The 24729-nt window shown below is 43.2% G+C and overlaps 1 protein-coding gene across 6 annotated transcripts in view; it reads left to right on the plus strand.

Annotated features, from left to right (window-relative positions):
• Positions 1-24454, plus strand: part of LOC119650953 (sodium/calcium exchanger 1-like) — a 540060-nt gene extending 515606 nt beyond the window's left edge. For all 6 annotated transcript variants that reach the window (XM_038054189.1, XM_038054190.1, XM_038054192.1 and 3 more), the window contains 3 exons: positions 10464-10622; positions 11716-11887; positions 24105-24454. In XM_038054189.1, the coding sequence (XP_037910117.1) occupies positions 10464-10622; positions 11716-11887; positions 24105-24309 (536 nt within the window). In that variant the 3' untranslated portion in view covers positions 24310-24454. The remainder of the gene's footprint in view (positions 1-10463; positions 10623-11715; positions 11888-24104) is intronic.
• The last annotated feature ends 275 nt before the right edge of the window (positions 24455-24729 follow it).

Genomic DNA, 24729 nt, shown 5'->3' on the forward strand with positions numbered 1-24729 from the left:
TGATATTGACCTAGGTAGCTAGCAAACTCGTCCTTCGAAGCAAAAAGTCAGTTTAAGTATTATTAAGAATATACCGAGAGCAAAAATATACATTTTCCTTAAAAAACTACCCTTGCATTTTCGGTATTCCAATTTAAACCTAAGTTTTGCATGTAAGAGTGCTTCATGTAAACTCAAAGGTGAAACAGCCATTTCTACTTTTAACCAACCAAAGCCAACTGGTAGCTCATTACCATTATCCATTAGTAGAACGCATGATGTTCCAACGGCGCCATTCAGAGTATCACAAAGAGAAATGCGGACGCAGACAGAGCGGCCAGTATGCAGTATTCCCAAAAATTACTCTAGAAGACACATGTCGGAAAGCCACGAGGGCTCTGATGACTTATAGATCCATAGCAGGGAAAAAAATGAGAGACTGAATACACTCAGCTACAGTCCAGCAAGGTCTGGATACGTTGGGTTTCAGGCCATGCTGGGTTGGGAGGCAACGAGGCATCGGACGAACTAGCCAAGAAGGGAGTAGGGACGCCTTTACACGGGCCAGAACCCTTCTGTGGAATCGGAAACTGGTTTTGTGAAGAGTATGACGAAACCTCTATACACGTCCTGGAACAGTGTCCACACTTGTGCAAAGTAGGTCGAGGCATCTGAGAGAGTACTTAATACCAGATGCAAAGCTGAAAGATCTGGAAGTAGGGAACATACTAAAGTTCCTGACGGTTATAGGCCTGCTTGAGATGTCCAATGGGTACACTATAACCAGTAAAAAGGGCACAAAAGTTCTTTAAGGACGCGGAGCGACTTTTCCTTAACAGAATAATAATAATGTTGTATTCCTAGATGTATGTGCCCAGGATTCCACTTCCCAGTCGGGTTGTGTCAAGGTAAGTAATAGTTAATTGTCAGTTCACCTCTCACACCATGCAGGCTAATCTTCTTGATGGAGAACCTTTATATTTCACAATGGTATTCCCACATATAATCGCTCCAGCAATTAAATATCCTCTGATTATATCAACAGCAAAAATATTGGTATCACCTTTTGTCAACCTCTAAGTTTAGATTACAAATCTTTAAGGACATCAAGGGCCATGGCACGTCGTTGATAGCGCAACAGTCTATTTTAAACCTTGAACCTGAAACATGTTCAGATACTTAATTCCAAAACAGCTATGGTATCCCGCGACCTTTTTTACTGAAAAACAAGTAGACCCCAAAGATTTCTTTGATTAAAACGCCACAGAACTGAGAGTCCCAGACATTGACATCTAGGGCAACATTTTGAAAACGTGCTTTTATCTAGCAGCAGACATTCAACATCATCTCATTGAGAACTCCCGTTTTGAGAAAATTCAAGTCATCTAAACTCAGATTCTCGATTTAACGAATAGATGCACAAATGATCCCAAAAAATATCATAGAAGTAAGCACCCCCATAAATTTCCTGGAACAACTGGCTAAAGTAATTAAAAATAATTGAAAAGCGGGAAATACCGGGGAACGGGGAAGACCAGCACACTTCCAGCAGGAAAAATGTTCCTCGTCAATATAGATGGTGTGACGAGCCCGGGACATGACAAATTGATTACCAAATAAATCAAATAAATTTGACTATTATCAACTAAGAGAACAGAAGTTCTTCTTTTTCTTCAGAGATTGTCTCGTTCACAAGCGGGGTCGGCTCATCTTGATCGGTTTCGCCATTTTATTTTATCAAATGCCAGATCTAGATGCAATCTCGAGGTTTTTAAATCCCCATCCAACTTATCAAGCCACCGTTGTTTCGGCTGGCCTTTTGGTCCTTTACCATTAACTTCAATGTTCAGACCAATCTTGGAAAATGAATTCTCACTAGTGTGAACCACGGGGCCATACCATCGGTGCAACCCCATATAGATCGCGGATATCCTCATTTCGGATGTGATCAAAACATGTCGCGCCACCAGGCCAACGCAACATCTTCATCTCCATTACCGCAAGGCGCGTTCATTGTCTTTTATAGTCGGTCAACATTCAGAACCATAGTGAGCGACAGGACGGACGTCATTGCGGTAAATTTTAGAGCTTATCTCCGGAAATAGGCGAATATGTTACATCGTGCCCGCTTTCGAGGCTTGGATATTCGAATTTCAAATTTGAGTCGTCAAGCTTCGGCAACGGAAGGGAAATTTATCGTTGTGGCTGCCATGCTCCGCTTTGTGGCATAACATGGCGGGGGAACTTATTTTTGACAGGGAGAGGAAAAATGGCAACATAGAGGAGATCTGAACATCGTACGCTTGCTCAGGACGTGTGGTAAGAAGGTGAGAAAAACGAACATTACTTTTGGGATCACGACTGCTTTCCTTCGAGCAAGTACAGAGAAAACAATAAGTTGATGTAATTGTTTCTCCACACTCCAACCTGTACCCCTCCCCAGGAAGACATCAGGCCACCCGATTATTTAGATGGATATTCAGGTTGGGGTGGGCCGCCGTAGGGCCACAATGCCGTCTGGCCGCCCACAAAGAGGAAAGGAAGACGGTGGACACTCGTCGCGTAAGTGCTGATCCGTTCCCGTCCATCCCGCGTGTCTGTGTGGTTTTGTCCTGTCCTCCTTTATGTCGGTCGGCAGCTTAGCCCCTTTTGTCAAGAAATTTTCAGTGGTATCAACCCGCCTCGAGACCACACGTCTCTATTAGAGTAGTTTACCTCGAGTGAGTTAAGTTTTCTTTTGTATTGAGTCTAAGCGCGTACATAAAATCTCTGTGTCCTGACAGGGTGATGATGTTTGCGAACCAAGAACCCCGACCCACATCTCGCTGAACTGCTAGCATTCGGATTAACTCCAGCATATGCAGTCCGGTTCCATGTATTATCTCGCGGTATTCACGACTGGCAAACCTGTTAGGGGAGTTTGGTTGTTTAACAGCGTTGATGACCGCGTTGGTGCAACGCCGTGCTCTCATCGTAACAGAATTGGCGCCCAACATGGGACTACAGTTTTTGTATATGGAACAGTTGTTGCGTACGTAACAAATATTGGCCCTTATGTAAATGCGACTCCACAGAGGGCCCCCGGCAAGTTTTTTTGTACTACCGTCTCTCGCATGTTATTCTACAAAATCACAAATGTCTTCAACCCGATGGTATGCCAAAAGAACCAGGATGGACCCAGAAAACAGCCGAAATGATCGGTATGACCATAAATGTCAGTGAAAAAATCGCGTGGGTTGAATCAAACTTTTGTCAAACCGGGATGACGTAGCGCAATAGAAGATGAAGCCATAACGAATTCCAATTACAGGTGGTTAAAATGCCTATTCGAATCGAAATATCGTATTTGTTTCAACTAACTGAATTGTAGTGGCTTAGAGAGGAATAAACTGTCGGATACGTTAGGAAAAGAGGGTTCAATCTCCGCCATCCCGGGGCCGGAACCGGCAATTTGAGTATCAGTTGCACAGTGGTCTTCATAAACTGGGGGCAATAATAATAGATGGCAGACCTAACTGCTGCTAAACACACTAAACTTTTCCTGTCAGATTCGTACATGCATACAGCAAAGTTTATCCTATCGAAAATCACGAAGGTTTGCAGAAGTATTGTGGACATCCTGACAGGTCATAATTTACTTATTCGACATATATTCAGAATAAGAATTGTACAAAGTGAAACGTGTCTCTTCTGTAATGAGAAGCAGAATCCAGGGAGCATTTTCTATGTGCATACCCCCACTATAAATGCATCAGACATCAAATCTTTGGTACTGATGGGCTCCAGTTGCAACGGGTAGCATCATATTCACTAACGGAAACCCTGCGATACATAAACAAACGAAAGAATCGGGTACAGTGAATCACCATGGTCTATGTGCTCAGAGGCTTTACCTCTCCCCACCTCACACAAGCACACACATCGTAACATTCAGATATGGACTTTCCAAAAGTCAAAAGGAAAAATCATCTCGGCTAACTATGTATTCCGACAGAGCTAGGCGTGACGGTTTCCCTACAGAATTATTTATCGCTACTTCTCTATTCGTATGGAAATCCTGAGAATCTGAGAACTTTCCCAAGGAGTGGAAGGAGAGTATGGTCGTTAAGATTACAAAGAAGGCACCCATCTTGAGTAGGACAAATGGGGGGGGGAGGAGGGGGGAGAGAGGTACCTGCGTGCTCTCTGTCGTCACGAAGATAATAAGTAAAGTAATCCTAAAACGCATTAAGGAGAGAACGCAGAGTTTAGATCTTCGCTTCACCTGCTCTTCACCGATTTCCAGAAAGTTTTCGACCATGTGAACATAGATTGTATCTGGTGTGTACTACGTAGGAGGGGCATTCTGAAGAAACTAATAGCTATTATCAGGGAGATATATCATATAACGGCGCAAAATGTCACGTAAGCACAGAGGTCGAATGCGGAGTCCACTAGGGTTGCATCTTGCCACCGATGTAATTTCTACTGTCATCTGTGACGTACTACTCTGATGAAATCGGTTTGCTCTCTCATCGAGTCATGCACCTTAGCCAAATGGCTCTGGGTTTTGAAGGAGAGACAAATGAAGTCGAACTGAACATAAAAGATTCTCAGTCGGATCATCTCAATCATCTGCATTAACGGCCGGAGTGTCAAAGTCGTTGATAAGGCGTGGATGTTGTCCGACGCATTAACAGAGCTAGACCCGCTTTCGCTCCCTTGTGTAAAATCCGAACATGCAGTTATCTCAATAAAATAAACGAGTTGAGGCGGTTCTGTGCTGGTGTTATTTCTGTGTGGCTATGTGGGAAAGCACATGGAAAGTGAACACCACTGCCACCCGAAAGCTCCAATCCATTGTGAACACCTGTATGCGCTTTACCATCGGAAAACGCTGTCCTTATACGATTTCAATCAAAGAATCTGATCGGCGCACAGACTTATCACACTTATAAGATGTGATTGGAAAACGGAAGAGACAATGGATAATAAGAATAATCACTGGCGTAACAATGCATATTGGATCAGGGCCTTGAAGTGTGTTAGAGCATTTCATTCAAGACCGTAACGGTAAACTACAGTACATTGAAGGAGACAATGTGGTCAGCATTGCGCTCGGCAGTTAACAGTTCACCCCACTTTTCCAAGATGGATGTCGAATGAGTTGCTTCAAGAGCACTTGGCGCAGAACAGTAGAGGAGGAGTGCAAGGGTTCCGGGAAGTCCCGGGATGTAGGTTGGGTGGGTGTGATTAACCCGCTATGACCCACCAAGTGTGGCAACGATATATTCCTATCAAAATTTGCCAGTCGCTGACCAACAAATTTCTGTCGATTCACCTTTTAGAAAAGCAATGATTGCTCTGAATGGATTCTTATTCCTCAACTCACAGACGAAAAAGAAAACAAAACAAATTTGGTATAAACAAATCGGGAAACCGGAAGCTGGACCCCTTTCGGGTGATATTGACATTCATAGTCTTGAATTTGCAAAGAAGTAACAACTTTGTTAGTAATGGTGCGATTTCCACCAAACTTGGTAATATCATGCTCTATATTATAGCCTCTATCACAATTTCGTGGTGCTAAAATGAACTTAAAGGGGGTTTTGCAACCAATTACTAAAAATTATAGTAATATACTATTATTAACTTTATTCGCGCAGATATCGGTATGGAAGGTATTTCGGAGCCCAAGCACCATATAGTGGCAGCCTCCTGATTTTTGGGTTGGGTAGTTTCTGAGAATGGCCCCCTTAAAGAAATGATCACTTTCAACCCCCTGTACTCCCCACCTTTCTAACAAATGTCAAAACTAAGACTGACATCGAAAAGTAATGATCGATACCTTTAATTTGATACCCCACATGATTATATTTGATGAAAAAAAATTTACACCCCTCCCCCCCCCTTAAATTCGTCGTAAAAGGATGTAACTCACTGTATCCGTGAGCGTTCACAGTTCCCATCTTTCTACCCAATTTGGTGTCAATTGCTATTACCGTTTCCGAGAAAAATGCGTACGACGGACAGACAGACATACGGACAGACAGACGAAAAAATGCCCCACAAACTGGTCATTCATTTACACGAAGTTAAAATAGTAGAGTTATCTAAATTTATAAAGGACAAACACAATGGGTACCAGGCCATCAAAAACATGGTCCGTAACATTCGTGTACTATACAATAGTGCCAAGGACGAAAAAAATGCCTCGAAGAAAGCAAGCGTCACCCAGGCAACACAAGTGATACCCCCTCAAAATCCAAAGGGCGGCAAGAATAAAAAGAGGAGTAGAGAGGGCGCGAATGACTCATTCGGATCTTCACAGGACGCGAAATGGCAAAAGGCCTCTCACCGGCGAAAGGGAAGGCAAAGAAAGTTACCAAAATCGTGGAAACTGCGGCGCCGACTCCAATCGACCCAAGGGAGGCAAAGCCCCAAAAAGGAACCTAGGAAGCATGGATCAAAGTTGCCGGAAATGTGACACAGAAAAGAAGATTACGGCCCGAATTAATTATCATTCCCAAAAAAGGTGATATGACTTACGCCGATATCCTCAGGAAGGTTAAATCCGATCCTGAGCTGATGGACCTTGAAGAAAACGTCAGCCGAATCAGACGCTTTTAAAAAGAAGAGTCGATGGTGGAGCTGGTGAAGTCTCCACGCCAAACGGTAGGAAACTTCCTCGGCAAGGTGGAGAAGTCCTTAGGAGGAAGCACAAGTACAGGCCAGAAAGCAGGAGATTTTTATACAATGTAAGGACATTGATGAAACCACGACTAAGGAGAGTATCCGCGACGCCTTGGAAAAGCAGGGCAGACCACTTGGCTTGCAAGATTCCGCAATCAGGGGACTGAGGAAGGCAAACGGTAATCATAAGCTTACCAGCTGAAGCAACGTTCAAACTGCTGTCGGCTGGTGAAGTAAAAATAAGTTGACTCGTTTGCCGACTCAGGGAGTAGCTGTCCTTCAAGCGCTGCTCTAGATGCTTGGAATTTGGCCACATAGCGGTGAAATGCACCGGTGACCGTGACAGGGCAAAAAGTTGCAGAAAATGTGGGGGAGAAGGTCATATGTTCAGAGAGTGCAAGACTGAGCCTGAATGAATGCTTTGCAAGGAGAAAAAGGCCATCGACTGTCGGCACGTTGCAGGCAGCAGCAGATGCCCAATGTTTAGGAGAATGCAGTAAAGAAATTAGGTAATTACAAATCAACCTCAACCACTGCGAGGCAGCGCAAGACCTTCTCTCGCAGTCCATCTATGAGAAGGGAATCGAAGCTGCCATAATCAGCGAGCCTTATCGCAATAATAAAAGCGATGCCTGGACTGTAGATGTAACTAGCAAGGCGTCAATATGGGCGTGTGGAAATCAAGCCATTCAACAAGTGATAAAGTTTCCAGAGGTTGGATTCATCAGGGCCAAAATAGCTTGTGTCTATATATATAGTTGCTATGCTCCACCAAGCGCGACGAAAGCAAAATTCGAAGGAATGCTAGGTATGCTAGTCTCGGATGCAGGAAGTCGAAATCCCAAGATCATAGCGGGCGATTTCAACGCGTGGGCCGTGGATTGGGGCAGTCGCAACACGAACACCAAGGGCCGTATCCTGCTCGAAGTTTTCGCGGAGCTAGACTTGGTGATTGCCAATATGATAGATCGAATATGGGCCATGCGATCTAGAGGAAGACCGGACTTCAACGAGAAACGGCTAGTATACGTGAACCTTCAAGATAGGCTTAAGCAGGTTATACGGGCCAGCAAGCGAGAATGCTTCAAGGAACTTTGCGCAGAGGCAGACCAAAGTCCCTTGGGAACAGCGTACAGGATAATTATGAAGAATATGAGAGGACGAACACCACAACAGACCTGCCCGCATCTTCTGCTCGATATCGTGATGGCGCTTTTCCCCCCGGATAAAGGGGAGCGCAAAGAATACAAGCAAGCATTGGACGTCTACACCATACCTGCGGTAAATGATAACAAAGCACCCGCTCTGGATGCTGCTCCCAATAAAGCTCCTTAACTCGCTGTTAACACCAGACCCGACTGGTTTATCAGCGTTTTTGAAACATGCATGGTAGGAGAAGTTTTCCCCGGCCGGTGGAAGAGGCCAAAATTAGTTTTGCTCCCGAAGCCGAATAAGCACCCAGGACCCCCGTCATCACACCGACCGATTTGCCTCATCGACACTGCAGGAAAGATGCTCGAAAGGGTCATCTACAACAGACTGCTCCCTATCATCGAATATAAGGATGGACTGTCGGAGCAAAAATTTGGATTTCGTCGAGCCCACTCAACGATCGACGCCGTAGACATTGTTTTGAAGCTGACTCGAGACGCGATGTCGTCTAAAAAATGTTCTACCGTGGTGACGTTGGACATCAAAAATGCGTTCAATTCCGCAAGCTGGAAGTGGATAAAAAACTCACTGACTAAAACGGGTGTCCCTAGTTATTTGACTAAGCTCCTCGACAGTTACCTTTTGGAAAGGACACTTTGGTACCACACGGATGAGGGATCCAAGCAGTACACCGTTACCGAAGGAGTACCAAAGGGCTCAGTGTTGGGTCCTCTCCTATGGAACGTCATGTACAATGAGGTCCTCGTGCTTCTCGTGCCAAAGGAGGCCACGACAATCGGTTTCGCAGATGATCTAGCTATGGTTTTCGTCGCGAAACAACCTGAAGACGTTGAAATGTACGCTAACGAAACCATTAGCACCATAAAAGCGTGGCTGGAGATGGTTCAGCTTGACCTTGCGGAACAAACGACGGAGACGGTCTTGATTACCAATCGTAGGAAGAGGAATACGGTTAATATTTGTGTTGGTCGTCACGTCATCACTTCGAAATCGGTTATCAAATACCTAGGGGTCATCATTGACGCTAAATCAATTTCAAGGGACATCTGGACTATGCCTGTGAGAAAGCGGCAAATACCAGCGTATCGTTAACGCGAATGATGTCTTACATTGGAGGCCCACGATACAGTCGCAGATTACTTGTAGCCGGGGTGGTTCACTCCACACTATTATACGCCGCACCAATTTGGGAGGAAGCACTAGCGCGTGAGAGTAATCATAGGAGGGTAGATATAACTTACCGCTTAATGGCGCAAAAAATGTGCAGCGCCTTCAGAACAATATCAGGCGAGGCAGCGTATGTTATTGCCGGAATGATCCCGATAGACATTCTGGCAAGTGAGACACGCTGCCTGTACGAGACAAGGAAAATGAATCCTCCCGAAAAAGATGCAGAATACCGAAAGGCGGCAATACCGGAGTCGCTGGAGAAGTGGCAACAATGGTGGGACGACTCGCAGAGGGGTCGGTGGACCCACACTTTGATTCACCGTATTGAAGAGTGGATCCAGCGACGACACGGCGAGATTAACTATCATCCGACGCCATGCTTGTCAGAACATGGTGGTTACAGGAAGTACCTGCACCAATTCAGGCTGGATGATTCCCCCTTTTATCCTGAATGTGGTTCCACTCTGAGGACCAGAAAGGAGGAGTCTGTAAAACTCCCTAGAAACCAACCTAAGCCCTCAGAGCATCGGAAACATTGAAGTCGGAGGGAAACTGGTGAGCGGTGAACTCCGCAATCAAAAGAATACAGGAGGAACTTGGAAGAGCGGAGCACGCAAGGAGGGCGCGAAGAACGGAAGGCTTCGTCGCTTAAAGCGCAGCCCACCCCGCGAAGTAATGCTTTGCGGCGGTTCCGCGGGGAAGGAAGAAGGAGAAATTAGGGGTGGTTTTAGTGTGTGAGAATCCCACACGCTGCTGGAACCTGGCGCGGCAGTGCCTTTGTAAGATTTACACCTCCATCCATAAAAAAAAGACAGACAGACGGACAGACAGACGGACAGACAGACGGACAGACAGACAGACAGGCAGGCAGACAGACAGTAAACCAATTTTAATAAGGTTTTATTTTACATAAAACCTTAAAAACGTGTTAACAGCAAACATGATACTTTAGGCTTTGACACCCCCGCTCAAATCCTTTTTACTTATTTTCACGTCGAGATATAGTTACTTCGAAATTGCCCCTTTCCCATCTCTTATATCTTCCCCCCCCCCCCCAATACCGACTTACTTTCTCTATAATCTTCATAGACGATTATCCCAGATAAGTACCAATTCAGATATTTATGCAGATAATTAAGAGCCAAAATGGCAGTAAATAGGTCGCAGTTTTGCGTAAAACGAAGGACTCTACTTTTGGCTAAGAATGGGTCTCCTTGGATCGAGATGATGGCTAAAAGCAACGAATTACATGCATATGAATGTGTATACGATATACTTACCCTAAGGTAACAAATTTAATGGTATAATTGCAAATCGCAGAGCAAGTTTAGTTGCAACCTAAACTCCTCTGAGAGAGAGAGATTTCAATATCTATACTAAGCGTGAATTGTCATATCTTCCTTGGAATTTCTTCGACAGTTAATTATTCGAAATAATGGAACTAATTTGCAACTAACTTTTCTTTTCAGATATATCTGGAGGATATTTATGTTTCGTTGTATCCATATTTTGTATTGGCGTTGTGACAGCAATCATTGGCGATGTTGCGTCCCATTTTGGCTGCACTTTAGGCATTAAGGACTCAGTTACGGCTGTGGTATTTGTTGCGCTTGGCACTAGTGTACCAGGTAAGTAGGTCCTTAGTTCAATCCTCATGTAAGATTGTGTAATCCTTTCAATTAGGATCTGGAATCAAGAAAGAATAGGACGACCAACATCCAACTAGAAACCATAACAATTAATTTCATCATTTTCCATTACTGTAACGATTCCACTTATGTGTCCTTTTCATTAAAGTCGCATTTAAAACCTGCAATGGTGCTTACCTTAATGATGCTTAAGTGTGCGATTCTCTATGATGGCACGAAAACGAAAATAATCACAATAGTTATAAAAAACACAGAGCTCTCAAGGGTCATTTCGTCCTGACTCCAGTTCTATAGTATGGCAGTGAAAACGGATATCAAATAAGGTCACATAACGTCTAGAGCAATTTGAACTAGCACTTTCTCTCCATCTACTTGAACAAGTGGATACTTGGCGTGCTTTGATAAAATACAAAAAGAAATGCAGGAAAAATATTTGTCGTCAACTTCTCAGTGGGAAAGTTCAAGAGCAATCAACAGTTCCAGTGAATTTCGTCTTTGAAATTCCTTTTGCGGGGATCTGTAAGGACGTGAACAATTATCGTGGAATTAAATTTTGTGCATAAACGGAATTGCATTTGCATATCAAAGATGGCAAAAGGAATTGAAGGATGATGAGTTTATTCTCATTTGTTTCATGGAGTGCCTTTTATCCGCCTTTTCTTCAATTGGGTCCTTTGGAGCTATTGAAATTGGCCTTCTCTTTGTAATCAAAGAGCTTTTTCTTACGTAGGAAATACCTATTTGAACTACTTAGGTCTCTTGATTTATTTAATAAAGACCAGTTCATGGAGGTAGTCGTCAAATTCTTTCATTAATTCCCCCAAAACCTCCATCTCTTTTATGGAGACCCCTCGGTACTCGTCCTACTTTAAACTATTCCGCTCCCAGCTTTGAGGTTTTTCCGTGGCTTTCTTAGAAGCTCCGCGAACACTTTTTCTTTACTTAAGACTGTCATCTTAATTTTCATTTATAGTTCATATTTTAATTAGCGAAAGAGGGTACCTTTTCTAATTATCCTCTTATCAAGACTTACCTTCCACTTTAAAGATGTCCTTTCTAATGATTCTTTCAGACACATTCGCTAGTAAAGTGGCAGCCATTCAGGACAAATATGCAGACGCCAGCGTTGGTAATGTTACGGGTAGTAATGCAGTAAACGTATTCCTGGGTATTGGTGTTGCGTGGACTATTGCAGCTATTTACCACGAGATAAATGGAACAAGTTTTGATGTGGAACCGGGAAAGTAAGTATTTAAACTTCTACTTCTGGATTTTAGTTTATATAATATTTTCTTTAGAATATTGAGGTACTTCTTACCTTTGAAGTTTCCTGCTGCAAAAAAAAAATAATGAAATTAACAAATTCTTCCTTTTGTGATGCTAATGAGTATTATGTGGCTGCGCCAATAGCGTAGGATAATAAATTCATTATGGGAGCAGTGCTCAGTGTTAAACTTGGGTATATATGGTTGCTATTTATCCCTTGGTGGGGTGTAGGGCATCAACTACACCTATGCCCATCAGTTTCTCCCATGATTTCCTGAGATCCCTGCACTCCTTCTCTACTGTTCTATGCCAAGTGTCCTTGGGGCAACCCACTCATCGGCCGTCTTGGGAGAGTAGCCTCTAGCCCGCAATGCATTTGTCGGTACACCACGTTAAGCTTCCCCGGAGGGTATCGGAGGGTGCTAGGTATCGAAATTGGAGCGCTTCTTAGCCGACATCAATCGCAGCGATCCATGGCGCCTTCAACCCCTTCCGTTCATCGACCGCTTCCACGATTCCACCATTAGACAGATCTTATGATGTCGCTTCGGAACCTGCACACCACACAAGAAAAGAGCATTTTGGATGGTGGTCCAATGGTCATCAATATTCTCTCTCGATATATCTGCCGTCCAATCAGCACGATGGGTCTCCCACTGTCGAGCGACACCTGACAGCTGAATCATATAAAAGATCGATATTGAACTTTCGGGGTCGCAGCTCTCCAACCCTCCGAGAAGCGGTGGACGTTACAAGCAAGCGAAAGTACGTGACCATCAGATGGTGGTCTCCTTCGACAACTGCGAGGCCGCTTAAAAGAGACGATTCAGAGGCCCAAAAAGAATTACTTTAAACATAGGGACTAACGGTTTCTTCCAGGGCAGAGGCAACTCATCAGACGCTGCCTCACCTCTGCCCTGGAAGCAGAGTGACTTTACCTTACCTTACGGTCACGCTGCCCCCAGGCCAGAGATGAGATAGCGTCTGATGAGTTGTCTCTGCCCTGGACAAAACCGTTAGTCCCTATTTTTAAATGCTTGAGTGCCATGCCCCAAGGGAGGGATCCGTGGACCAAAAAACGTGAGAGTAAGTTGCTCTCCATTTGGTCCAGTTCAACATCAAGTGGATGTGGACTTAGGATCCCTCGCTATCCTAAACAATACTTTAAACAGTTCTGCGACCATGCCGATGCCAAGGTGTTACGGAAAAGGCTCCGAAAACCACCTCAGTTGACCTCTCCAGGCCCTCTGAAAAAGATTGTTGGCACTCAGTTTTCTCCCCACCAATAAAAGCGAAAAGGAATAATGGTTTCATCTTAACAAGGGATCGTTGGGTCGGCGACACCAAGTTATACATATAAGGATACAAACAATTGGTGGCCAAAAAAGTGATAGGTGGTTGCCTGCAATTTAGTCCTGTATATTATCGCTTTCTAAAAGAAGTTTCTGCCACTTACCTTCACCACCAGGACCGCAGAAGGCAATCGTCGACCCAGCTCAACGAGTGCCTGATACCGCCAGTAACCAACCAAAGAGGAGCTGCAGCAAATATGTAGTAGAATCAGCGCCAACAAATTTTCAGGTTTGAATGGCATCCCTAACGGAAGTTGAAAACACCTTCAAGGCGTTCAGTGCAAAAAGTCAAAGTTGGTGATGCTCCCCAAACCCAATATGCCACTGAGAAATCCATCATCGTATCGCCTGATCTGTCTATTAGATACAATTGAGAAGATAATCGAAGGACTTACATCTAACAGACTGTTACCCATCATCCAAAGGAACAATGGCTTGTTGGAGTGCCAGTATGGATTTCCGCACGCCCACTCTACGGTGGGTGCAAGAAGTATTGTGATGTATCTGGCGAAAGATACACTGAAAACTGAGGACGGTTGGACCCATTGACATTGTATATTAAAAATACATTTAACTTCGCCAACTGGAGCCGAATTAGAGGAGCGTTGGCTGACGTACGTGTACCAGACTATTTAGCGAGTCTGGTTGAGAAGTATGTCTCATAGAGGACACTCTGGTATGGAATGGAAGAGGGTCTCAAAGATTGGAAGCAAATTAATTAAAGAAGGTTAAAGCTCAAACTGTGCCCATCCATTTTACATAGGATGGATTCACCGCGTCAGAGCCCCAGTCACAATCACCGTAAATCGAGGCTGACGAGCCTGGCAAAAATGGTCGACGGGCGAAAAAAAAACCCACCACAGTTTGTCATCCGATCACCCAACTTTAAATGGAGTGATTGCAAGATGGTGCTCAATTAAAGCTGCGGAAAAATGTCATACCCGCAGCAAGTAAAGTAGGCATCGAAAAAGTGTGGAAGCTGCAGAAATCCACAAACCTCACATCATTATCCTTACGGTCGCCAAGACCCTGCTTCCCCATCACATGTCCGAGCAAGGTGTTTTCAGAGCCCACCTCGATGTACAGATCACCCATTACGATCACAATGTCACCTTTAGGAAAGCTCCCTTGAACTGCTTGTAATTACTCGTAGAAAGCATCCTTATCCACTATATCGGAAGTGTCCGTTTGTGCATAGCACTGTATAATTGTAATGCTCCTTAACCTGGACGGGAATCTCGCAGTCAGGTAAAAAGAGCGCACGTTTTGCTAACCGTCAGAAACAACCCGATGCCGGATTCGCGTCTACTACTCAGCTATACAGAGTTCCAAAGCATATCGCCACATGAAGAAAAGGAGTACTTTCCAGAGTCCCACCATCTTACCTTGTTTAGGCCCACAATACCCAAAACTGTAGAGAGTGAGCATTCTGAGGACCCTCGCTACCGTCGTCGAACAGCGAGCGCATATTCCAGCAAATAATCATAGTCCGTTTTCGTTAGCCACAGGCCCTAGCCGTGAGTCAGATTCCTATCTTCGGTGGATATACAATTTCCAAATTTACAAGTTACCAACCCACAAATTGCTATCCCTTTTAGTTGCCTCATTCGACAAGCAGAGAAGACTTTAAGTGTATTCCTAAGTCCTAAGCCACAGAGTAGGAGCATACGGAAAAGGGATAAGATTACAATAAAAAAATTACATTCGATTCCGGTAATAAGATTCAAAAAAACTTAATTTCTCTTACGTTTTCATTTATAGAAAAAAACTGATATTTGCCTCTTTACTAAATGGAACAAAGCGCCTTGGCCATGTTGACGCGCCATCGTCCACGGTTCGACAAAATGCACTTCAGCTCTCTCCAGGTCCTTCCAGAGAAGGATTGTTCTTCCCATGTAATTTTAGGATCCATCCCGATCGTAGTGGTTAAAGACAAGGATTTGGATAGGTTGACAAAAGCCGCAGGCCGCATAGTGGAAATCCAGCAATCGTGGTAGTGCAACTAGCAGTTGGGAAGCTAGCGGTTGGGGGGCATCAGCTCTCTTCAGCAAACCGGCCTAATAGTTAAAGACAGGAAGTCGAAGTATCAATTTTTAATAGACACGGGAACAAAGGTGTCACTTATTACACGCTCTCGTGGAAGGACACCACCACCACAATCGAACTTAATACTTTACGCGATACGACCGCGACTGTCATCAAATCGCAGGTACAAACCCCCAGTTCTTGACCCCGGTCGATGGGAATCGGCCGAATGGCTGGCCAACTTTGCTATTGAAAGGGGCAAAGGCTAAAGAAGAGGAAGAATAGGATTGGTGGTAGCGTAACGGACACATAGACTGAGTCCGGAGAAACTTCGGATAATCAAAGCAGGGTTTGAAAGTATATAGGCGCAAGGCATCTGTCGCCCTTCAAATGGTTTTTGAGTTAGTCCTCCGAATTTCAATCCCTAGAAAGACGAAGCCTGACACCTCCCAGATCCCTTATTTCAAGGGTGCACATGGATTCTAGACTAGAAGTGACTACTGTTGTACCTAAAATGCTCTGGAATATCTCTCAGAAAGTATTCGTCTTGTCAGTCATCGACCCAACATAAGGTCGGTTCGAATCCGCCTGGTAGATTTGATGTCTACCCTAGCGTCTTTTAGTTTTCCGTTGTTGCGAATTTCTTGAAAAAAATTAAACACTTCGTTCGGTTGATGAGAAAATCCTCTGACCGTGATCTGTCCCTTTTCTTTTCCTTCGGCGGTGATAGTTGACATCGACTTTACTACAGTGGAGTTATTGCTGTCATTTTAGCATACGTTGCTTTTGCTGTATTTTTGCCTATTTTCGACGCTGCTTGGTCCGTTTGTTTACGACCTCTCCTTCTTGATGCGTCCTTGACGACGAATCTACGCAGTTTCCTCTTGTTTCCTTTTGTCAGTTGCCTACTGGGGACACTGCTTTTCTATGCAGCGATTTGTCTTTTCCTCAGCTTCTCTTTGACAGTCATCCAGGAGTTCCACTGATGTGTGAAAAGGTCCAGTAATTCATCTCCACTATGCCATTTTTGGCATCCATAGTGATGTTTCGCTGGACGATAACAGCAGCCTTCGTTATCTGTAAGACCGCTCCGCAGTTTTTAGGTAGCCTTTCTTCCTTTGCCACTGTCTCTCGAATGAGGTCCGTGACTGCGTTAATTGTTTTTTCCCGACAAACCAGTGTCACGAAGCTCAGTGCTTGCAATATCTACGACCTCGAGGTCGATGGTGTCTCTTCTTTTAGACCGATTTTTTCACTTGGAAAGTTTCAGAGAAGGTGATCAGCATCACTGTATTGTGTAGACGTTTCGATTCCTAACACCTTAATTTTCAAAGCAATATTCAAAATTGAGACAGTTCAACCAAATACTAACTACCCCGCCCTGAGAAGAAAAATGCCCCACCCCCTTTGGCAATTGTGGAGAGAACCTCTATAAACTGAGCATAAAATCGTGCATTGCATACAAGCCACATAAGCCGGAACTGTAACTATAATAAGCATATGCGGGAACGTACTTAAAATCCCCTCTCCCTGAGAATTGAATGTGACTGCCTACATTGAACGTATCCCCTGAAATGTTCCCCTCCGAGAGTTTCGTTAAACTTCCGTTAAACACAGAAAATTCGGTAACAACAGCCTGGGAAATGTCAAACAGATGTCATATGAAATGTCATTCGAAATCTGTTTTTGCGAAGCGGTGTAAGCAAGTAAGATGTTCGAAACATCAACTCAGAATGCCAAGTATTGAAAGGAATCAATCCAATTATAGGCGATAATTAGTTTTAACAGATCTCTAATTTACGTTCGTTAAAATTTTGACATCATGATATGACCATTATAGCTCCAGCTATTGGCACTAAATTTCGTAACAATACTTTTAGCGGTTCTCGAGTGAATGGCTGACAAAAAGACAGATAGATATCGAAACCACTTTAATAAGACTTTGTTTTACAGAGAACCTTAAAAAATCATTGAACGACGGGTTTTCTATCTTATCATTCCTTGAAATAGATGAATTTTGTTCACTTTCCGAATTATGTCACTTCCTCCGAATACATCAGGATATAAAAAAGCGTTGACTGCATATGTTACTCATTTATTCTGCAACTACGTAATCAACGCTATGTCTGAGGAGGTTGTGATCTTAGTTGATTTGTACATCAACTATTTTGATAAGGTTTAAGATAAACGTTGAGTCTGCGGACGTATGAATAAACCATACGTGGTATGAATGAAAACACAGGCATACAGAAAAAATCTTATCACTATGCATTGATATCCGAATGCGTAATCGTTGATATGGTTTAAAACTCAAGAAGAAATACAAGGAATTACTACATTTCCTGATTTCTTATCGCTATAAGTCATTGCCTCTAGGAATATTAAAAAGAAACTAACCAGTTCGAGGAACCCAGATTTAAGTGAGAAAATCGGGAATTCCTTATTTTATCAACGATAAGCAGCAATAAAAAATTTAAATAAAATTATGAGCACTTCTGTGAATATGCTTGCTCTTTTTATATTTGAATGTAATCGTCTGTATATCATTTATACATTTGCGGTGATTATTTTATGGAAGGAAACATGCAAAGTTAATTTGCAAGTATCTTTATTTTACCCCATATTCACCTTGACACCCATCACTTTCATCACTATCAAAAGTGATGTACAGGAAATGATAATAAAACCAATTTCCGGGAGAACGAACTTCTATTCTTGTTAAGTGCGCGGTGCATGGAGCAACAAGAAGACAATTTTCCTTCCACAAGGAAAATAATTGCAATTGCCCCGTTCAGTAGACTTGATAGTATGTGCTATTTGCAATAGATTGGAGCAAAAGGAAAGATTTTAAGTCTGTTTTTAAAACTTGGTAGGGCTAGGTTCGATATAAAGGCTATTATCACTCATATCTGGATCACTTCATCATTAGCAGTAAGATTTTTGTTAATCCCCATCCTAATATATACCCTTTCTTTGAAACCGTCCCTGCGATGAAAGAGCCGTCCGTCCCACCCCATCCTCCATTCCGGATTATCAGAAGGCGAAATTGTAACTCATTAACCAGATCCTTAAGTCCAAACTTAATCCACTCCTGTTTCCATCCAAAAGCATAGTATCCAATGACACTATCAACCGAACAGTTCGTCAGTACACTGAAGTAACTCAGCAACAGATTCCAACTCGTCTCCTCAACTACCATAATCTCATCTCCCTCCCCAATTATATCCTCGACAATATCAAATTCAAAAAGACCCTTCGTGGGAGACTGTTTAGAAATAAACATTCTCTGCACCTCAGTCAAAAAATACGTGACCTTGACCAATCAACCCGCCAACAAATTTCAACCCAACCAATATCGACTGCCCCCACAAATGCCTCTCCAACATCGAGTTGAAACCTGGCTCGTTCAGATAAATCAGAAAAACCGGCCCTCGTCTGGGTAAAAGAACCAAATAAACGCCATTCCTACCCCCAACCACCTTCTCAACATCCATTTACCCACTGATTGGGGGAATGCTCATATGAATAAACCATCCCAAAAAATGAAAACCCTCTTTATCCCGATAACTACAGGCTTATCTCCAACCTTTCTTCCTTCGCCAAGATCTTCAATCGGACCATTAAGTCCATTATCAATGACCACTGTGACTTCAATTGCACACTTCCCGACTTCCAGTTCGCCAACCAACCTAACCTAACCGTTGAGCACGCACTTCTTGTCTTTAAAACGAAAATTTTTTCGGTATTAACCAGAAGACTCCCACTATGCCCTGCCTCCTAGAACTAACTAGACCTAAGAGGAGCTTTGGACTCCATATGGCAATACTCGCTTTAAGCTTTCTGAAATTATCAACTTAATTCACACTTCTAGATAGGCGAAAATCCCCAAGTCCCCAATTATACATATATCCAGCAGGCATTTCCCATGGTTCAGTACTTTCAGCCATCTTTTTTTCCCTGTTCACCGCTGACCTTCCTAAACTGACCCCGGCCCAAATTCCATCAAAATTCTAACAAAACGCGTGTAGCTTGATCCTTTACACGTCAACCGAAAACATTTCCCTCGGCGAAACTCGTCTGAATTCCTATTTGGAGGAGCTTTATAGATACTTTACTTATTAGAAATTATCCCTTTATCGGCAAAAGTGTGAAACAATAGTGCTTCACGGATGACATGAGGATCCCGCCGAAAATAAGAAGAGACCGTCTTTGTTCGCTTCAAAATGTATGACCCGCCCATTCCCACTGTAAATGAAGTCACCTATCTAGGGGTGACCATGAACTCCCGTCTTTCTCCCGTATCGCGTATTTTGATGAAACTGAACCGTACAAATAGTACCTGCAAATCCCTGCCTCCTATCCTAAATACAGCGTCCCATCACCCCAAAAAATTAAGCTCTTCTGTTATAACCATTATCAGTCCTCTTCTTATTTTTGGCTTCATCTTTAGGTCCGATAGTTTCCTGCCCTAAATAGAGACGCTTCGCTTGAGAGAACAGAAGATCTACAGTTACGTCACTGGGCTTAACGTGAGTACCTGTCTCGTGGACTTAATCCCACGGTCTTCTTAAGACACGGATTGATTTTGTGACCACAATCAGAGCTCCGCCACAGCAAGCTACGACGGTGCTAGTCTATACCGAGTGCATGGCTCAGCATTCATACTGGTGGATGCAAAACCTACCAAAATCTCTACCTAACTAAGGAGTACGGCACCCGTGTTGAAACGCAACACCACGCTGCGATCTGAAGGTCTCTGTTCGCTTGAACGCAACCACAACCCCCATAAATCTCCCACTAGAAAGCCAACCGCAAACAACCGAGCTGAATGCTCATACAGCAGGAATTCTCCGAAGTGTGTGAATCCAGGGGCTTCAAATGAGTCCCTGTGTGATCGCCCTAATTAGTCCTTTGGAGAATTCGCCTGCATCACGGCCGGCAAGCCAATGCGATAAAGCGTCTCCCGGTACCACCACTCCAAGATCTACAAGAAGACCATTCCGAATATATCTCCAACCAAATTCTATATGATTCCTGTCAAACTCCTCGCATCGACGCTGTCCGCTCAAACATCCTACTTACCTCGTCCAATGTGGTTTCTGTAGATTTGCGATAGGACTGCAGAGAAGTAGTCCGTAATCATCCAGGACATGTTCTAGGGTCTTCAACACTAAAGAGGTCGATTGAATGAAAGTGTTTCACGGACCTATTGCTGCACCTGTTGCTTTCGGTATGAACACCACGAGCGAGCGTCTCCAAGAGCGTGGTACTTATCCCAAAGTGATACAGCTACGGTAAATACCGTCAAATCACGGCACAACCCTTTCTTGCTGCTTCTGTAGCATGACTAGCATTATACCAGCTAGGCTCGGAGATTTATCCTCGAAGAAGCTGTTCACAGTTCGGCCAATCCTATCTTTGGTAATTAGGACTGAAGTTGCAAGCAAGGCTCTGACTCCCAGTCCTCTTCGACAGGAAGATACATCTGAACTAGCAGCTCCAAAATTTCATCAGAAGATGCCGTCCTGGTATCTTCCGAATTTTTAAGAATGGATTGGCTCCTATGTTCCTTAGATAAAATCTTATTGAGTTTCGCAAATTTGTTAGTGCTTTCAGTGTTCTGACAATAGTCCAACCAGGAGTGCCTCTTTGCAGTCTTGGTTGCCGATTTGTGCTTCTTCAGGCAGTCCTCGCATGACTACCAACATTTGTAATCTCTAGCAGATGCTGGAAACTTCCCTGGTAAACTTTTTGAGGTTGGACAGATTTCCACTACGGCGGCTATGTCTTTTTGTTTTATTTAGTAGGGCACGAAACTTTGAAGGCGGTTTCGAATGCGTTTCCCAGTGCCGCGACCTTTGACTCCGGTTCGTACTCTGCGTCCGGACCACACTCTGTAGTCTACTTTTCCAGTGCCTCCGGACACTCTCTATTTAAAAAGAAAAAGTTGGCTGTTCGTCTGAGGTTCGTCTACATTGACAACCACCCAGTTGTCCATGGGAATCCTGAGGCTTTGAAGGCGCAGGAATTGGACAAGTTTGTCCTTATCTATTGGCATCTTCGGCAACCAGATGCTAGTTTTCGGTTTCCTGGGGGGTTTCCTTGTCTCTGATCTTAGCGACGCACGAACCGAGAAAGTCCCTGGAGAATTGGTCCTCGCATGCTATAATAAGGAACCCACGGACCACCTGAGAGGAATCAAAACAGAAAATAAATCCCCTCTGCTCCCGTTTGCCGTCCAGAAAATATTCGATGACAACTCCAGCAGCATGGCTTCAATACTGGTTCACAACTCCGGCGCCAGTTTACTGCTAACGAAATTGCCACACGTAAGTGACCCCTGGCCACGTCGCTGAAGTATTCTTTGCACAGATTCTTTGGTGTCCGAACTCTTGCACACTCTGCTCCACTTAGGGCAAAACTACAACTTTAAAACCGCTGAGAATTTCTTTCATCTAGAGTTGAGAATAACAACCGAGAACAGCTATTACGACAAGATTCAAGAACAGTTGCTGGCAGCTTACAGATCCTATTTCAACTTACAAAAACTATTGTGACGTAAAGCAAGTAACGCAACTGGTGACGAGTCTACTTAAAGCGAAGAACGTAACACTATTTATTGTCTGTTCTTCCCATCTCAAAAGACAATGATCTTACCAACCATCAAGTATTCTTCAGAGACTTGGGTTTTTGGCTCCTTGCAGAAAGAAGAACGATTCCGTAGCGAAAATAGCCAGTCAAAAAGCATAACCATAATATTATTTCTAAGTGATATCCAGGCCCCAAAATACTGACTTTTGCTACGTCTGTCTGCTGGTCGCATCTGTTATCAATTGTACACGAACTTTTCTCCCTTTGACCCTTTGACAGAGTGATAATCTACCAGTTCTATGTTGAGTTGTCCAAACCAAATCAGACGGGAACAGATCTGGACTGTAGGGTAGATGTAGCAGTGTATTCCAATGAATTTTCCCCAATTTCTCTTGGAAATAACTTCTTCTTTTTCTTTAGCCTTTGTCCCATTCACAAGCGGGGTCGCCTCGTCGTGATCGGTTTCACCACTTGGCTCTATCGAATGCCTGATCTGGGTGTAATCTCAAAGCTTTTAAATCCCCATCCAGCGTATCAAGCCACTATTGTTTCGGCCTGCCTTTTCGTCGTTTAGCATCGACTTCGATGTTCAAACCAATTTTGGCAAGTGAATTCTCATTAGCGCGAATTGAGTGACCATACCATCGAAGGTGCCTCTTTCGCAATTTTTCAATGATCGATGCAACCCCATAACCATCGCGGATATCCTCATTTCAGATGTGATCAAAACTTGTCACGCCACAAGAAATTATCCCCTTCCTTTGATACCACCCAAAATCTCCCACAAGCGGCCAGACGGCTTGTATTAAGGTCCTCCGCAACCGAAGTTTGGCGAATTTCTCTTCTCTCCACTCTCTGCTCTCTCCTCCCTTTCCTCTCCTCTCTCCTCTTTCCTCCCTCCACTCTTTTCTCTCCTCTCTCCTCCCTCCACTCTTCTCTCTCGGTTCCTAGCAATGTGCCTTAGCTTCCCCACAGTTTTCTGCGAAACTTGGACTCATCTTTTACTAATCTATGCCACGTAGTTCTCTGGCGACCCGCTCGTCAGCTATGCTATCCTGGGGGAATGAGTTAGATTGCATGGTATAACCGGCATAGAAATTTTGGTCCTTTCTTAATGTGTGATCTATCCACTGTCACTACTTAACAATACGTCCACAAGTATCTGGCCCATCCACGGCCAAGTTCTTCATTTATCTATTATTGCCAGAATACCCGGATGAAACGGAGCAGATATGAATTGGTGAAAGCTTGGAGCTTCTCCGAAACAGTGAATGTAGTAACATAGAAAAAACATTGGTGCGGAACGGACTATACTTGATGTTGGTGTTGAGATATTTGTACTTCCAAATATTGAACAAAACAGACATCAAAGCAGATTTCGTCGAAAGCGATTGCAAGCGTGGTGGATCAATAAAGTCCATCAGCAAGAAGAAAACAAGAAACCGTTCTTGTTACTAACACCATTGCAGTATTCGATACACTGTTTACGCTGGTGCCGGCTACAGATCTGCCTTACCATCCCAAATGCTCTATTTATCGTAAAGGTCGCCGATGCTACGACTTGACTTTCCGTGACAATAAGAATATGGAGACGTCTTATGAAAATATAGTCGATTTGCGTTTTAGTGTTTACTTTGTTTACTGTAGGAAGATGAGGTATTACAGATGGGCAGGTGATATATGTACTATCACCGAGCGCGATTCGAAATTTGCCAAACAATACATACCCCATCACCAAACACCACCACATTACTTAACATTACTGCTGTACCAAATATCACGCATTATCAAATATCACCAGTTGGCCAAATTGATGGTGATATTACTTCTGTGATAAGTAATATTTTTTAATGTGATACCATACTTCAAAACAGTTGTCGAGTATCAAGCCGATGCTAACGACGCAAGCGCTATCTATAGTTGTTATGATTGCCTGTCCTTTTGGCTGACTGGCTTTAAACTAGCTTGGAGCTAGAAAATGATCTCGAGTTTATGTGAACATGGGAATGCAGATTTTTGGCTCTAAGCAATTGACTCGTAATATTATGACCTTGAATGCATCTTTGCAAGTACAAGCGGCTAAGGCGACTATAGAGTGCTGATGCTGACTATCAGTTGCGAATCTGCTCGCTCGACTGGCTTTAGTGTGAAAAGATGAAATTAAATCTAAATTCCTCTCAATATCTAAATAATTCAACTAACAAAATATAACTTTGTATCGTTTTAGCTTGGCATTTTCCGTAACATTGTTCTGTACCGAAGCACTGATAGCCATTGTGGTTCTTCTAATACGTCGCAGTAAAGCAATTGGCGGAGAACTTGGCGGTCCCGTAGGCATTAAATATTTGAGCGGTGCGATACTTTTAGGACTGTGGTTAATTTACTTAATAATGAGTACACTAGAGGCCTATCACATCATAGAAGGATTTTAAGTGTAAAAACTAAGCCATTACTTAAAGAAAAAAAAAATAAAAGAAAAAATATTGCGAAAAGTACATGTTACTATTTGGCAAACCTAAAATGAAATATATTCTATTAATGTAGATATTTAGCAGGTATTATGCCAAAACAACAAAACAAGAACAACGCAAAAGTAAACATCCTTAAAACCGATTGTTATAAGCAATTTTCGATTTTTTTATATAAAATAAAATAATATTTTGAAAATTGTCCCTTTCATTCAATTGAAAAAAAAATAAAATTAACGATAAGAACGTTTACCAATGTGTTCCTTAGTTTTCTTAGATCGACCAAGGGAATAAATGAAAATTTCAAAATGTTTGACCATGAAAAAAAGATCTTTGCAACTTTGCCCAAAAAAAAAAAATTTCCATTTGAAATTTTATCATTTA

This window comes from Hermetia illucens, chromosome 3, assembly GCF_905115235.1.
Source record: "Hermetia illucens chromosome 3, iHerIll2.2.curated.20191125, whole genome shotgun sequence".
Classification (NCBI taxonomy): domain Eukaryota; kingdom Metazoa; phylum Arthropoda; class Insecta; order Diptera; family Stratiomyidae; genus Hermetia; species Hermetia illucens.